Source organism: Manis pentadactyla, chromosome 7, assembly GCF_030020395.1.
Source record: "Manis pentadactyla isolate mManPen7 chromosome 7, mManPen7.hap1, whole genome shotgun sequence".
Taxonomy (NCBI): Eukaryota; Metazoa; Chordata; class Mammalia; order Pholidota; family Manidae; genus Manis; species Manis pentadactyla.
In genome coordinates, this window is record NC_080025.1 from 113,200,280 (window position 1) to 113,215,694 (window position 15,415).

Here is a 15,415-nt window from a genome sequence, read left to right on the forward strand (position 1 = left end):
GCAAACAGCAACTTAATATAGACTTTTATATACTTAGAAAGCTATCCTTGAACCTTATGGTAATCACAAACCTAAAACCTAAAACAAATACACAAAAAATTAAAGGGAAATCCAATCACAACACTAAAGAAAACATCAAATAACAAGAGTATAAGAGAGGAAGAAAGGAACAGAGAGGGATGATACAAACGACTACAAAATAATTAATAAAATGGCAGTAAGTAAATACCTATCAATAATTAACTTAAATGTAAATGGACTGAATGCACCAATCAAAAGACAGAGTGACAGAATGGATAAAGAAACAAGACCCATCTATATGCTGCCTACAAGAAACTCATTTTGGACCCAAAGACATACACCGACTAAAAGTGAAGGGATGGGAAAAGATATTTCATGCAAATATTAGGGAGAAAAATGCAGGAGTAGCAGGACTTTTTATCAGACAAAATTGATTTCAAATCAAAGAAAGTAACAGGACAAAGAAAGAAAGACATTACATAATGACAAAAGGGTCAGTCCAACAAGAGGATATAACCATTATAAATAATTATGCACCCAACATAGGAGCACCTAAATAAGTAAAACAAATACTAACAAAATTAAAGGAGGAAATAGACTACAACTCATTCACTTTAGGAGACTTTAACACACCACTCACATCAGTAGATCAACCAGACAGAAAATAAATAAGGGAACAAAGGCGCTGGACAATGCATTAGATCACATGGACTTAACAGGTATCTACATAACACTCCACCCAAAAGCAAGATACACATTTTTCTCAATTGTACATGGAATGTTCTCCAGAATAGATAATATACTAGTCCACAAAAAGCAGCTCAATAAATTCAAAAAGATTTAAATTGTATCAAGCAACTTCTCAGACCACAATGGAATGAAACTAGAAATAAATTACACAAAGAAAACAAAAAAGCCCACAAACACATGCAGGCTAAACAACATGCTTCTAAATAATCAATGGATCAATGAACAAATCAGAACAAATCAAGCAATACATGGAGACAAATGAAAACAAAAATACAATAGTCCCAAAATTGTGGACACTGCAAAAGCAGTTCTAAGAGGGAAGTACAGAAATTCAGGCATACCTCAAGAAAAAAGAACAATCTCAAATAAAGTCTATACTCACAATCAAAGAAACTAGAAAAGAAAGAACCAATGAAACTCCCAAAAATAACCTGATTAAAAAATGGTGAAGGATCTGAACACACATTTTCCAAAGAAGAAATACAGATGGCAAACAGGTACATGAAAAGATGCTCCACATCAATAATCACCAAGGAAATGCAAATCAAAACCACAATGAGATATCAGCTCACACCAGTTAGAATGGAACTATCCAAAAGACAAGAAGTGTTGGCAAAGATGTGAAGCAATGGGCACCCTACTACACTGCTGGTGGCAATGTAAATTGGTGCAGCCACTGTGGAAAGCTACATACAGTTTACTCAAAAAACTAAAAATAGAAATACCATACAACCCAGTAATTCCACTTCTGGGAATTTACCCAAAGAAAACAAAATCCCTGACCCAAAAAGATATATGCACCCCTATGTTTACTGCCACATTATTTACAATAGCCAAGATAAGGAAGCAACCAAAGTGAATAAAGTATTTGAATAACTTGGATAAAATATTTCTCTCTCTGGCTGCTTTTAATAGTCTGTCCTTATCATTGATCTTTGCCATTTTAATTATTGTATGTCTTGGTCTTGTTCCCTCCTTGAGTCCCTTGTGTTGGGAGATCTGTGCACCTCCATGGCCTGAGAGACTATCTACTTCCCTAGACTGGGGACGTTTTCAGCAATTACTTCCTCAGAGACACTTTCTATCTCTTTTTCTTTCTTCTTCTTGTACCCCTATAATATGAATATTGTTCCATTTGGATTGGTCACACGGTTCTCTCAGTATTCTTTCATTCTTAGAGATCCTTTTTTCTCTCAGTGGCTCAGCTTCTTTGTATTCCTCTTCCCTAATTTCTATTTATTGACTCCTCCACCATATCTAATCTGCTTTTAATACTTTCCACTGTGTTCTTCAACAATTGGATCTCTGTCCTAAATTCATTTCTGAGATCTTGAATATTTTTCTGTACCTCCATGAGCATGTTAATGATTTTTATTTTGAAATCTCTTTCAGGAAGATTCATGAGGTCGATTTCATTTGAATCTTTCTCAGGTGTATTCATAAGTTTGCTTTGAACTAGGTTCCTTTGACATTTCATTAATTTGTCTGTGGCGCCCTCTAGTGCCCAGAAGCTCTACACTCTGGAGCTGCTCAGCCCCCGAAGCAATGTTGGGTGTCGCAGGGGAGCGGTATTGGTGCCTGGAGGGAGGAAAGAGCTGTTTCCTGTTTCCCGGCTGCTATGCCTGTCTCCACTGCCAGAACCAGTGGGCCAGAGCCAGTGGGCTGAACACAGAGTTGTAAGCCTCTATGCTTTGTGTTCATAGCTGCCATAGGCAGGGCTTCCTCTGGCTGGCCTGACGCCAGGGCAGGGGTTGCCGGTTTGCAAGCCTGAGCCAGATAAGGCTAGCCGGGAGGAAGACACAACAGACTGCGTATCATGGTGGGGGGCCTCCAAGCTACATAGCAAGCCAGGGGGATGGAGTGCCTGAAGATTGTTTAAGCTCCCAACCTGCTGGGCAGAGTGCACCCAATTTTGTCTACCTGTTCTTTCATCCTGAGCAGTAAGCTCTATGCAATCCTTGCCCCTTTAGCAGCCCTCTCACTTTTAGGAAGTCTCTCAGACTGCCCATCCAGATCAGCTGGATATGAATCCCTGTTTTCCACAAGCAGCTGGAATCTCTGTGTCTCCAGGTATTCCACCTGTCTTAGCTTTCCAACCCCACTCAATCACAAGAGCACCAGGCAATGTAGGTTCATGCTCCCAGAGCAGATCTCCATGGCTTTGTGTTCAGCAGTTCCAGGCCTCAACTCCCTCCCCACTCTGTTTCTCTTTCTCCTGCTGGTGAGTTGGGGTGTGGGAAGGGCTTGGGCCCCACTGGGTCAAAGCTTTGGTACATTACCCTGTTCGGTGAGGTCTGCCCTTTTCTCCAGGTGTTTGCAGTCTGGTGCAGCCACCTTTCTTTTTGCTCTTTCAGGATTAGTTGTATTAATTATATTTTCATATTATATGCAGTTTTAGGAGGAGGTCTCTGCCTCACCTCTCATGCTGTCATTCCTTGAATATGCTTTTATGAAAATGATAAAAAGGTAATATATTAAAAAGGTATAACTACAGAAGCAAAAATGAACAAGTGGGACTATATCAAACTAAAAAGCTTCTGTACAGCAAAGGACACCATCAGTAGAACAAAAAGGCATCCTACAGTATGGGATAATATATTCATAAATGACATATCTGATAAGGGGTGGACATCCAAATTATATAAAGAGCTCATGCACTTCAACAAACAAAAAGCAAATAACCCAATTAAAAAATGGGCAGAGGAGCTGAACAGACACTTCTCCAAAGAAGAGATTCAGATGGCCAACAGGCACATGAAAATGTTCCACATCACTAATCATCAGAGAAATGCAAATTAAAACCACAATGAGATATCACCTCACACCAGTTAGGATGGCCAACATCCAAAAGACAAACAACAAAAAATGTTGGTGAGGATGTGGAGAAAGGGGAACCCTACTACACTGCTCATGGGAATGTAAATTAGTTCAGCCTTTGTGGAAAGCAGTATGGAGGTTCCTCAAAAATCTACAAATAAAAATACCATTTGACCCAGGAATTCCACTCCTAGGAATTTACCCTAACAATGCAGGAGCCCATTTTGAAAAAAAAACATATGCAGCACTATTTACAATAACCAAGAATGTTTATCGCAGCACTATTTACAATAGCCAAGACATGGAAACAACCTAAGCATCCATCAGTAGATGAATGGATAAAGAAGATGTGGTACATATACACAATGGAATATTATTCAGCCATAAGAAGAAAACAAATCCTACCATTTGCAACAACATGGATGGAGCTAGAGGGTATTATGCTCAGTGAAATAAGTGAGGTGGAAAAAGACAAGTATCAAATGATTTCACTCATCTGTGGAGTATAAGAACAAAGAAAAAAACTGAAGGAACAAAACAGCAGCAGACGCACAGAACCCAAGAATGGACTAACAGTTACCAAAGGGAAAGAGACTGGGGAGGGGGGTTGGGGAAGGGAAGGATAAGGGAAAAAAGGGGTATTATGATTAGCACAAATAATGTAGGGGGTTGGGGACATGGGGAAGGCAGTATATACAGAGAAGACATGTAGTGATTCTATAGCTTAGTATGCTGATGGACAGTGACTGTAATGGTGTATGTGGTGGGGACTTGATAATGGGGGAGAGAGTAACCACAATGTTGTTCATGTAAGTGTATATTAATGATACCAAAAATAAATAAATAAATAAGGTATAAGTAAAGGTATATACCACCACCTAAGAACACAACCCCAAAATACACGAGGGAACAAAATGACAATTTAGTAATTAGAATGGAATTTCCAGTATCTCTCTTTCAGTACTGATACCATCAGACACAAAATCAGCAAGGACATAGATATATGCACAAAACCAACCAATCAAGTTGACCTAACTGATATTTATGTAAAACTATATCCAGAAAGAGCAGAATACTCAATTCTTTTCAAGTAAACATGGCGTATTCTTCAGAATAAAACACAAGTCTGGTGAGAAACAAGTCTTAATAAAAGATTAAAATCATACAAACCATGTTTTCCAATCATAGGGAATTAAATTAGAAATCAGTATCAAAAAGAATTGTGAGAAATCCCCCAAATATTACAGTATCACACAACAAACTTTTAAATAACCCTAGGTCAAATAAATTTCAAGGAAATTAGAAAATATCTTGTCAGACAGCATAGTATTGGTATAGACCAGGTAGACCAGTGGAAAAAAAAAGCTCAGAAATAAAACCTTACATACATATGCATATATGCATGTTCTTTAACTATATTCCCTATGCTGTACCTTTCATCTTACATTTATATTTAATTGATTTTGGACAAAGATGCCAAGGCAATTCAGCAGGGGAAAGGACAGTCTTTTCAATAAATGGTGTTGGAACAATTAGAAAGCCATCATAAACAAAAATTAAAAATTGATTATACACCTAAATGTAAAGGTTACAACAATACAGCTACCAGAAGAAAACTACTACAGGAGAAAAATCTTTGTGATGTAGGGATGAGCAAAAAGTTATTAAATTGTAAAAGCATAGTGCATAAGAGAAAACATTGATAAACTGTACTTCATAAAATTAAAAACCTGTACTCTTCAAAAGGCATCATCAAGAAAAAAAGGTAAGCCACAGACTGGGAGAAAACATTTCCGAAACATGTGTCTGATAAAGGCCTTGTATGCAGAGTATAAAATGAACCCTTAAAATTCCACTATAAGAAAAAATAACCCAATTTTAATAATGGCCAAAAGATCTGAATACTTTAACAACAAAGGTAAGTGAATGACTGGTAGTCACATTAAAAGATCATGGAAAAGACCATTGTCATTAGTAACTAGAGACATGCAAATTAAAACCACAGTGAGGTACTATTCCACACCTAAATTGAGGGGCATTCTCAAACAGATCATCTGTGAGAGTAGTATGGAAGGTAAGAATATGGAAATTGATTGTCTTTAAATTATATTTGTTGACATACTCCTTGGAAAGCTTTTGTGTACCCGCCAGTGGTACATAACACTGTACCTGAAAACCATGGGTGTAAGAAAACAAGAATTTGGTAACTCAGAAAATATTTGGTTAACAAGAACTGATGATCTGGCAAAGTTGTTAAGCATGAATGAGGCTGATTTAGAAAAGAAAACAGTAGTAGTGACGGGAAAGGAGCTAACAGGAGGGAGAAAGGCAAGGAAGAGAGCTCTTGCTAAAGTTTCCAATACCATCCATCACCATTGTCATCATTCTGATAGTTCCTAGCAAGTGAGGTAAAGTGAGGAGGATATCCTCAGGCAACACCCATGATGCTTCTGTCATCTAACTGGCTCCCATACAGGCTCCCTGCCCTGCTCACCCTGACTCACACACACACGTCCAGGCAAGTCTCCACATCTCCCTTCAAACACAGCTAGAAATCACTCTGCAGCAACTACGGGGTGCAAAGCAGAGAAATGCACTACAGAGAGCTGACCTTCCTTTACGCCTTACATCCCAACCTGAGGTAGTCAAATTATAACATTTATCACACTGTAATAATAATTGTTTCCATGCCTGTCTCTGATCCCCTCTCATTATAGAGATCACACTAAGGGCAGAGACATTTCTCACTCATCTTGAGATCTTCAGCACCCAATACAGTACCTGACATAGTACAGTCAATAAATACTCAAAGGATGAAAGAATGGGCTTGTTAATACTATGGATATAAACTCCAAACCCACAGTTTGAATGTCTTTGTGTACAACAGACCTTTGGGCATGTTAATACTATAAACTCCAAACAGACAGTTTGAATATCTTCTTCTACAATACACCTTTTTTTCTTTTTAAACATATTGTGGGCAGAAAATGTACTGCAAAATCTATTTTTTCTTTCTTAGGAGAACCTCTAATCAATAAATAAGAACCTAGTATGTTGTTGTTATAATCATATCTTATATAAAATTGTGTTATATAAAATCTTTAGGGAAATGACTATGTAAGAGAAACGTGCCATAGTAAGGAGACCAATGGACTAGACAGAAGCTAGGTAACCTGGTTCTGGATAGAACTAGTGACTGGATACATCTTCTTGGGCTTTCAACTTCCTTGTGAAAAAGGACTGGAGTGTAATCTCTAAGCCACCTTCAAATATTAATATTCTAAGGATCTTTAATCTATGAGTATTTCATTAATGAACAATCACAAGGTAGGAGGCACATCACATGTTGAGTATTCCTAACATTCAGTATCTCTTTGCTAGACATCAAACCAAATTATCCCATCAATATTCATTATTTCAATTCCATGAACAAAATTAAGTGCCAAAAAAGAATCTCCTTTCAAAATCAGGAACTTGATCTTTCAATTCTAATAATTCTACTCTTGCAGGAAGCATTTTTCACACATCAGAGACACTGACATAATAAACTATAAACTTACCTGCCAGGAAACTGCTCCCAGAATTGCTGTTGCAAGAAGACTAAAAAAAACTAACTGCTCCGAAATTAAGCAAAAATGACGCATTCCTTTAGATGCCATGATTCTATCAAGGCTATTGTTATCTATCCTGTGAGTAAAATATACTTTATGGCAGTCATTTAATTTGGTATGGAACCCCCATAGAGTTAAAAGAAAAATAATATGGCAAATCATCCAGAAAATTCCAAAAATGGAAAAGCCTGGTATTACAAAGTACCAGAGATGAGTGTCTCTAAGTTTAAATGCTGAAAGAATAAAAAATGTAAGCTCAATCATTCCGGTGAAAACTACTGAAAGTCTTCTGCAAATTCTTCCACGGTACAAAAAGGGTTTCCATCTTTCAGTCACTGAAAGTCCACTAAAATAAATGTCAAAGAAAGGATCGGTTATCAAGCAAATAAAAAAACATGCAAATGCAACTGGATTTTTGGGAGTTTCCAATGAGGAGAAAAACAGCAAGACTGCAAAAATAACTAAGTTTGGAATAGCTAGGAAAGACTTCATTCTCAGGTCAATAAGCAGCATGGCCAAAGCTACAACGAGTAAAATAACACTCAAAGACTTTTCCACCAACATAGTTGTGCTGGCAACGGCAAATCCAACAAGTTCCAGAAATTCAACTGTGGTTAGTAAAGTGGGTCGATAACGGACATAACCAGAAACTCTCTCCACCAAAGAGCATAATACCCTTAATACTATGGAAGTTAGGAGCAAATATTTGGTTGATTGTTCTTTCACATCGTTTTTAAAGGATGAATTATCAAGAAAACATAGGAGGCCAAGCAAGAATCCAAACCAGAGATTGGAGAGACTCAAACTCGCTGCTTCCATTGAAAAGTAATAATAGAGTATGCTAGCAATTCCAAGAACAAAAAGACCAAGAATAAAAATTACCAAAATTAAGGAATTTGCTGTTTTTTCCCATCTTACATAAAGACCTAAGCATATAGCAACCAGGAAGTTGATTCTGGCTAAATAGCCAAGATACCGCACTGAAGAATGCATGTTCACTTCTCGGTTTACTTCTTCCAGTCTTGTCATTGCTAAATAGAGACAATGACTAAAGCAGTAACGCAGTGATTTACACATGTAATCTGGCAATTTGGGCTTTCTTGCCAAGTTCCAAAAGTTAACTCCTTGTATTTCATCCAGCAAATCCAATGTACTGTAACTCCTACTTCAGCATTTTCTTGGGTGAAGTTTTTCTTTATAGTGATCTAAAAAGAAAAAGAAATATTTCAGTGTTAATTTTACATAATTCACCTCTCACATGTATCTTTTTTATACACAATAGTAAGTGAGAAATAAAGTTTGTTTTAAAATCCAGTTGAAACTGACTTGCGTGTAACTTAATAATACTGTTTCTGGCTTAGAAACTCTCCATTTTATCCAAACAATAATGGTGGTGCTTATTCATAATATGCTAGGACTGCATGACTAAATCACCATTGATGAAACTTTTTCGAGAGATGGTGAGGAATTAGCCTAATCCATTCTTATTCTAGTATCTGCTTTTTCAACAACAGCTAATGTGAATATTCTATTTAGCTTAGATTATAGTAGATGGGTTTGCCACAATAAAAAGCTACTCAGTTTTTAAACACGATGAGGGACTTCCATCATCTTATTTGAAAAGCACCAGTATTCAATAACAGTGACCATTACTCCCTGCATAAAATCCTCTACATCTTTTTACAAGGCAGCTCTAAAATACTATAGTCTTAAGTCTTTAAAAATCTTACTAGAAGTAAAGTTTAACTGTATAAAGTTACTCAGTTCCTAAAGTTGATTCATAATTTTCACTGTACTTTTATCTCTATTAAATTACTTTATAAAACCCATTTTCCAAACCTAAATACCATCTCTGTAGCAAACCAATTCCTGACCTTTCTAGTCAAAATTGAAAAGTTGGAATGCTGACCAATTGTTATGATAGTTAATTAAAAACTTCATAATTTTACTTTTAAAGTTACTACAATGATTATTTATTAAAAGACCCAGGTAAGTATTTCAATCTAAGCGCCCCTACAAGTTGCACTTAAAACACAACAGTGATCACAAAATGATTTAATTATCTACTAGGTATTTCTTCAACTTATCTAGTATACTGTTTCAGAAGAACTGATCCATGCAATGGCTCATGGTCACACACAGTATCCATGGAGAACTAAACCTGATAAAAATTCGAAAAGTAAAGTAACTGGTTTATGATTAGTTTATTTATACTTTCTTAATAGCAGGACACTAAAAGAAAGTCCCAACAGAAACATATGAGATAACCTGGAATTAATGCATAATTACCCATTTGGCTGGAGAAGAATGTCACTTGGTGACAACCTTAGAGTCTCTGGGAGGTTCCAAGTATTATTATTAAATCTACCTCTATTATGTTCAACAAGTATATTTTCTACAACTGTATCTATTTAACTAAATATTCTGACTCTCCTCAATCACATTCTCTTTCAATAATTTCTTATTTGAGATACTATATACTAATAAAGAAAATGTTGGTATATTCTGGCTTTATCTTTTTTACTTAAGTATGAGAAACTGATAAAATCTAGAGTGCATTATACTTTTTTTAACATCACTCCTGGGTGTTATATAATCATTCAACAAATATGTTGGAACATACATCCTCAAAGCATTGGTGGTATGGTTGGCTCCGGTGACTGAACACTGCTGGAGGTGGGGGGGGAATCACATACCACACTAGGTTAAATGGTTTCTACTCCATTCATAAGACATCCTTCTCTGTTTCTTTGTTCAACACCTTCTCCCCTTCTCTGTGACTAGCCAAACCTCTCTTCCCTAGACTCAAATCTGATACCCACTTCACACTGCATTCTCACCAGAGGACTTGCCTCCAAGAGAAGGCAGCTTGAGATTCCAACCCCACAAACCCACCTCCACTTACATACAGACATCCTGATACAAAAGGGCGTCCCTTCCCTACCTCAGGCTAAATCTTTCAGCCATACTGTTTTATCTTTTCCCCTCTGTCTCTTCCAGAACTTCATGCTCTCTCCTCTCTTCAAACTCCCATTCTTCTCTTGTCCATTGGCACTCAAACATTTGCACAGCTCTTTTTAAAAACAGTAGCAAAATCCAAAAATGAAACAGAAACAAAACCAATCCTCACTCATCCTCATCTCCTCTACCAAATTAGATCTTCTGTCCTCTTGACAGCTAATATTTGATTGCTTCACTTCTCATGTCATTAAACCATGTTTCACACCACACAACTGCTCTACCAAGCTCTAAAATGACCCTTAAGTCCCTAAATCTAATGAGTACTTTTCACTCCTTATCCTGCACATTCTTTGAACAACCTTTGACATGATTCCTTTGTGAAGCCTGCCCTTCCTTCAGCTTTCAAAGACCAGTCTCCAGATTTTCTCCCAAGCTCATTGGTCTCTCCTTCTCAGTCTCTTTCCAGGGTCTTTATTCTCAATCCATCCTTTGGCTGTTCAATCTGAAACCTAGGCTTTTCACTCATTATATACTTTCTAGAGCAATCTCACCTATTTCCATGTCTTCAGTTATTCTCTCTCCCTAATTACATACACACATATATATATGCTAATCTGATAAAAAACAAAAGAACTAGTTTTGTACTGTTAATAGAGGTAAAAACCTAAAAAAAGTAAATGCAAACATGAAAATAATAAAGCCCAACACATCCATATCATGGAACATATGTAGCCACCTACCTACTTATGGGCCAAAACGAACAAGGCAGTATATGATTTTTAAATGGCCAATTTACATAAGTATTTCCCCATTCTAACCTTCAAAAAACAAACAGCCTAAATCAGAGAGTAAAACAACAAAGCACTACAATCCTTTCCAACTGGTCTGCCATCACCTGATTCAGTGGAAAATTAGTTGAAAGGCAGATAAAAATGGAGCACATAAAGAGTCAACCTGCATATGGGGGGAGTTAACTAATTACTGCCAGTGTGTGTTTTATAAAACCCCATATACTACTTGCACCCTCCTCTCCTTCACTGCCTATGTTTAATCCTCACCAAGTCCTGTCCACTCTTCTTATAGACCTCTTCAATGTTTCTACTTCTTCCCATCCCCATGGTCGTCACAATCCCAATTTTGGCCACCACTGTCTCATGCTTGAACATCTTCCTGTATCCTCTTGCCCTTCTCTGTGATGTACCCTTTTTAAAACCAAAAATTCATCATGTCATCCCACAATGTAGACCCTCCAATGGCTTCCCATCACCCTTAACAATAAAGTCTAATCTCATTAAAATGCCTTATAAGGCTCTCCACATTTGATATGAGTAATTCTCCTGCCTCATGTCTTACCCCTCTTCTCTTGAACCCTGTACTCCAGCCATACTGACTTCAATTCTGAACTGCACCAATGCTATTCCCTCTTCGGGTACACTCCATTCCCTCCTCCTGGCTCCACCCTAGTCCTCACACTTGGTTCACCTTTTTTCCTTAGGTTTCAACTTTAAATCACTTCAAGATTAAACAAGTTGCCCAATATCCCACAGCTATCAAGTGGTAGAGCGAAGGGCGATTCCATGAATGTCTGGTTTGTTCTTCTCCAGCCTTGATTTAATTCATCCAAAATCCTCCAAACCAGTAACTTCTCTTCCATGTCCCACCTCGAGGGAATGGCTCGCTAACGAGTCCAAAACACACTATTACGTGCATCATCTCTTGACGCAAACTATTTTCGTCGCATCTAGGGGAAGTGTCAAAAGCTGAAAGCACCGTGCTCAGCAGCCTGGGTCGGGAAATTCCAGTGTTTCAATTCGTTAGTCTTCGGGCCCATCTCATACGAGCCGAATAGTAAGTACTTCGAGTATTAAATCCTTTAACAACAGGGCACAACAGCAGCAATTCTTCCTTCTAACAAGACGTGGGAGGCCCGAGAAGGCGGCTTTGGTTCCGACTACCCCTCTACTTTGGAAGAAAGTGACCACAACTGGGCGCCCAGCCGACTGGGAGCCGCTGGGGAGACGGAGAGGCGCCCCCGCCTGCCGTCCGCCCCCGCCACCTTCACCTTCCCGGAGGAAAGACAGCCTCACCGCCGCGCCTGGGCCTCCCGCCCGCCGTTCTCTCCCGGCCCCTACCTGACTCGGCGCCGCCACCAGCTCTCTCGCAGTCCTCGGAGGTGGCTCTGCGACCAGGACAGTCAGGGAGGGCCTTGGGGCCGAGCCTGCGACTCGGAGCGCGGAGGTGGCGCGCCAAGGGGGTTGAGGGCACGAGGCCGCGAGCACTAGCAGCAGCCAGGCTCGTTAGAAACTTTCCCCGTTACCGGCTTGGCTGCGGCCGCCATGTTCTCGCCCCCGAATCCGAGACGGTACGGAACGCCGCCGGGGTCAAGCCGCACGGCGCGCTCCCTCCGCGCCCACACCCGCCCGCCGCCGCGCCCCCGGTGGGACCCGCGCGGCGCCAGCGCGAACGGCCTGACCGCGGGCGCGAGCTGAGCCCGGCGTAAGTGGCCTCCCGCACCTGGAGAACGGGGAGCCGTGAGACCACGAGGGATCAGGCCCCCCGGGCCGGACCGAAGCTGGGGCAGGACGGCCACACGGGGGCTGTGAATGACTGCAGGAGGCGTTGCTGCTCTTTAATAGCCATGACGCAAATTATGGCTCTGTGACCCACTAAAGCCCAAGCTTCCTAGGCTCGCCTTCAAAGCCTCCCCTCTTTATTTTCTAATTAAGAGTCCCTTTAATGCGCTGTTCCCGGCTCTACTCCACTGACAGCACTAAGCTCCACCCCCGCCCCGCCCCAAGCCCTGGCCTGATCCAGTCACTCCTTTACATCCTGTCCCTTCTCCGTTCACTGGGTTTGCATCATGCGGGGCCTTCAAAATCCAGCGCTTGTTTTCATTTGTACTGTGAACTCACTGAGTAAACGTAAGGGGATATTACTTAGAGGTAGCGTTTCACAACAGCTGTGGAGCCGGATGGCTTTGCAGTTTGAATCCTGGTTCCTCCCTTTCCTATGTGCGACCTCGGTTTCTACATTTAAAAAATGGTAATGAAATATTCCTTGCAAAGTTATTGTGAATATCCAGTGAACCAGTATTTTTTTTCTGGCTTGATGTAGGCCCTCACAAATTATGAATTCCCCCTTCCCTAAGAAGGCATCCCTGCCTTCTATCATTATTATTTTCTACTGCTTGGAGCTCTTAGGGAAGTCAATTAATTTCTGTAAACTACATTTTCTCATATGGACATGGAATGCTAATAAAACCTACTTTACAGGATTGTTGTAGGGATTAAATGAGACCATGGATGTGAAAAAATACCTTAAAATCTTTAGATGATTTATCCTTTTTAGGATAAATCTCCATCCAACTCTGCACACCAGTCTAATTTCCTCAAATACAAGGACATGGTTCGGTTTTGCTCACCATTAAATCAGCCTCCCACAATGCCTAGTACATAGTTGATTATATATTATATATATCAAATATACGTTATATATAGTATTTGTTAAGTAAAATAGTATTCAGTAGCCTGGGCCTGCCCTCAATTGCTAGTTCTCTCTTCCTATATATTTTCTATTAGTGTCATCTGTATATTTGTCCTATCTCCCCAATACAGTGTGAATTTCTTCATTTTCATTTAATAGATGGGGGTCAGGGTGGGAGCATATATATAGTGATGAAGCACTGTCAGACTCAGTTTCCTTTCATGTAAATGAAAAGTTTGAGTCAGATTATCTCCAGTCTCATGGATAACTCTAAATGTGGTCAGTGCCCAGCTCTCAAACCTGTAACTCTGACTCTCTGCAGAACACAATGTCATGTTAACTATGTGCTAAATGTTTTCACTTGATTATACTGGCATCATTTCTAATCCAACTTGTCATTAACAGATATTTATAAGTTTTTGGGGGAGGAGTGGTTTTTTTTGCATTCCTACCTCCTGAACCCCTGTGGGGAAGTTGGGGTTCCTATGGCCAAGATCCTCACTGAACTTAAACCACCTGATGATGTAACTGGCCTGCTGCTAGGCTACCGCTTCCACACCTTTAGGCAATAAGCTATTATTGTACTATATAGAGAGCTAGGCCCAGTGCTCTGGGCAGAGACAGGGATGTGAGTGCTCCACCTACCGCCGGGAGAACAAGCCAGGTAATAAACCCTTTCACCCCAAAGAACGTTTTGTTGTCAATTTCTTTGGTCACACTGAATCCATAGCGAACTTGCCTGGGGCTGACACCCATTGGCAAGACAACCGCTATTCCGTGTTTGGAGAATCCCGCACCTCACTTTGGGACAGTAGTGAAAGTGGTCCTAGTGGTAGCCTCCAACATCCAGGATTAGTGGTCAATAATTCTAGATGCCCATGCATGGCTATGGCAACCTCAGAGCCCTCTCCCCTCAGTTCTGTGGTCTGTTATTGGTTGTTATCTCTGGCCATGTAGGTCCAAGCCTCTGTTTCCAGCAAGCTGCTAATGGCTTTTCTGCTTAAACCAGCCACAGATGTTTTCTCTGCCTTAGCACTAGTCCCCTCATTAAAGCAGTGCTTTTGCATCTTTCCAAAACATGATCCTCTGCCTTGTGACCTTGAAACTATTTCTGATGCTTGTTATCTTGTCGGTATACTTTAGAATACTTCAGTGGGACGTGTATGTATTTGAGAGTTATCTTTAATCTGCATACTCCAGGGTGGGTAATTAGCATTTGAAAGACTAATCAGAAATCTTCACTATAAAGCTGGTTGCACAAGTGCTTCTAATATCACTATGTAAATCTGCACTAGAGCTATGTAATTAGCATAACAAATTAGAAATAATTCTTCATTGTGGAGATAACAGGTGTTCAAGATATGTGGCTGTCCTGAATATTGTAGACACTTCTTGCATAAATGTGGCACATGTGAATCTACTGAGTCTAGCAGACTGACTCCCTGAGTCTAGACCTCTGTTTCGTACTTTGCCACAAAATATTGTTTGTGTACTGCTTTTTGTGCCTGTTTATTGATAAATATTTGTGTAATTGCATTAAGTCTGAGATTTGCTCTGATTGTAGGTCACTACCTAGTAGGAATGGAAGAAACAGTAGGTCTCATCAATCTTTAGTTGCAGAAGGCTGCCAGTAATTTATAAAAGAACCTGACAATTATGAAGACCAAGTGTTGATCATTTTCATCTACCATACTTCCTGCCTTTCATTTTCCATCGCCACTACCCTAACTGAGGTCCTAAGACCTGAATTACTTCAGTGGCCTCTATGGCTG

General features: G+C 39.8%; 1 protein-coding gene across 4 annotated transcripts in view; it reads right to left on the reverse strand.

Moving 5' to 3' along the window:
* TMEM168 (transmembrane protein 168) overlaps positions 1–13,530 on the reverse strand; it is a 59,562-nt gene extending 46,032 nt beyond the window's left edge. Inside the window, exons 1-2 of one of the 4 annotated variants that reach the window (XM_036875431.2) lie at positions 12,675–13,530; positions 7,149–8,404 (exon numbers count right to left, since the gene is read on the reverse strand). In XM_036875431.2, the coding sequence (XP_036731326.2) occupies positions 7,149–8,276 (1,128 nt within the window). In that variant the 5' untranslated portion in view covers positions 8,277–8,404; positions 12,675–13,530. Of the gene's footprint in view, positions 1–7,148; positions 8,405–12,292; positions 12,619–12,674 lie in introns of those variants that run through there. The other 3 variants (XM_036875430.2, XM_057504679.1, XM_036875435.2) reach the window with 3 other exon arrangements.
* Between the last annotated feature and the right edge of the window lie 1,885 nt (positions 13,531–15,415).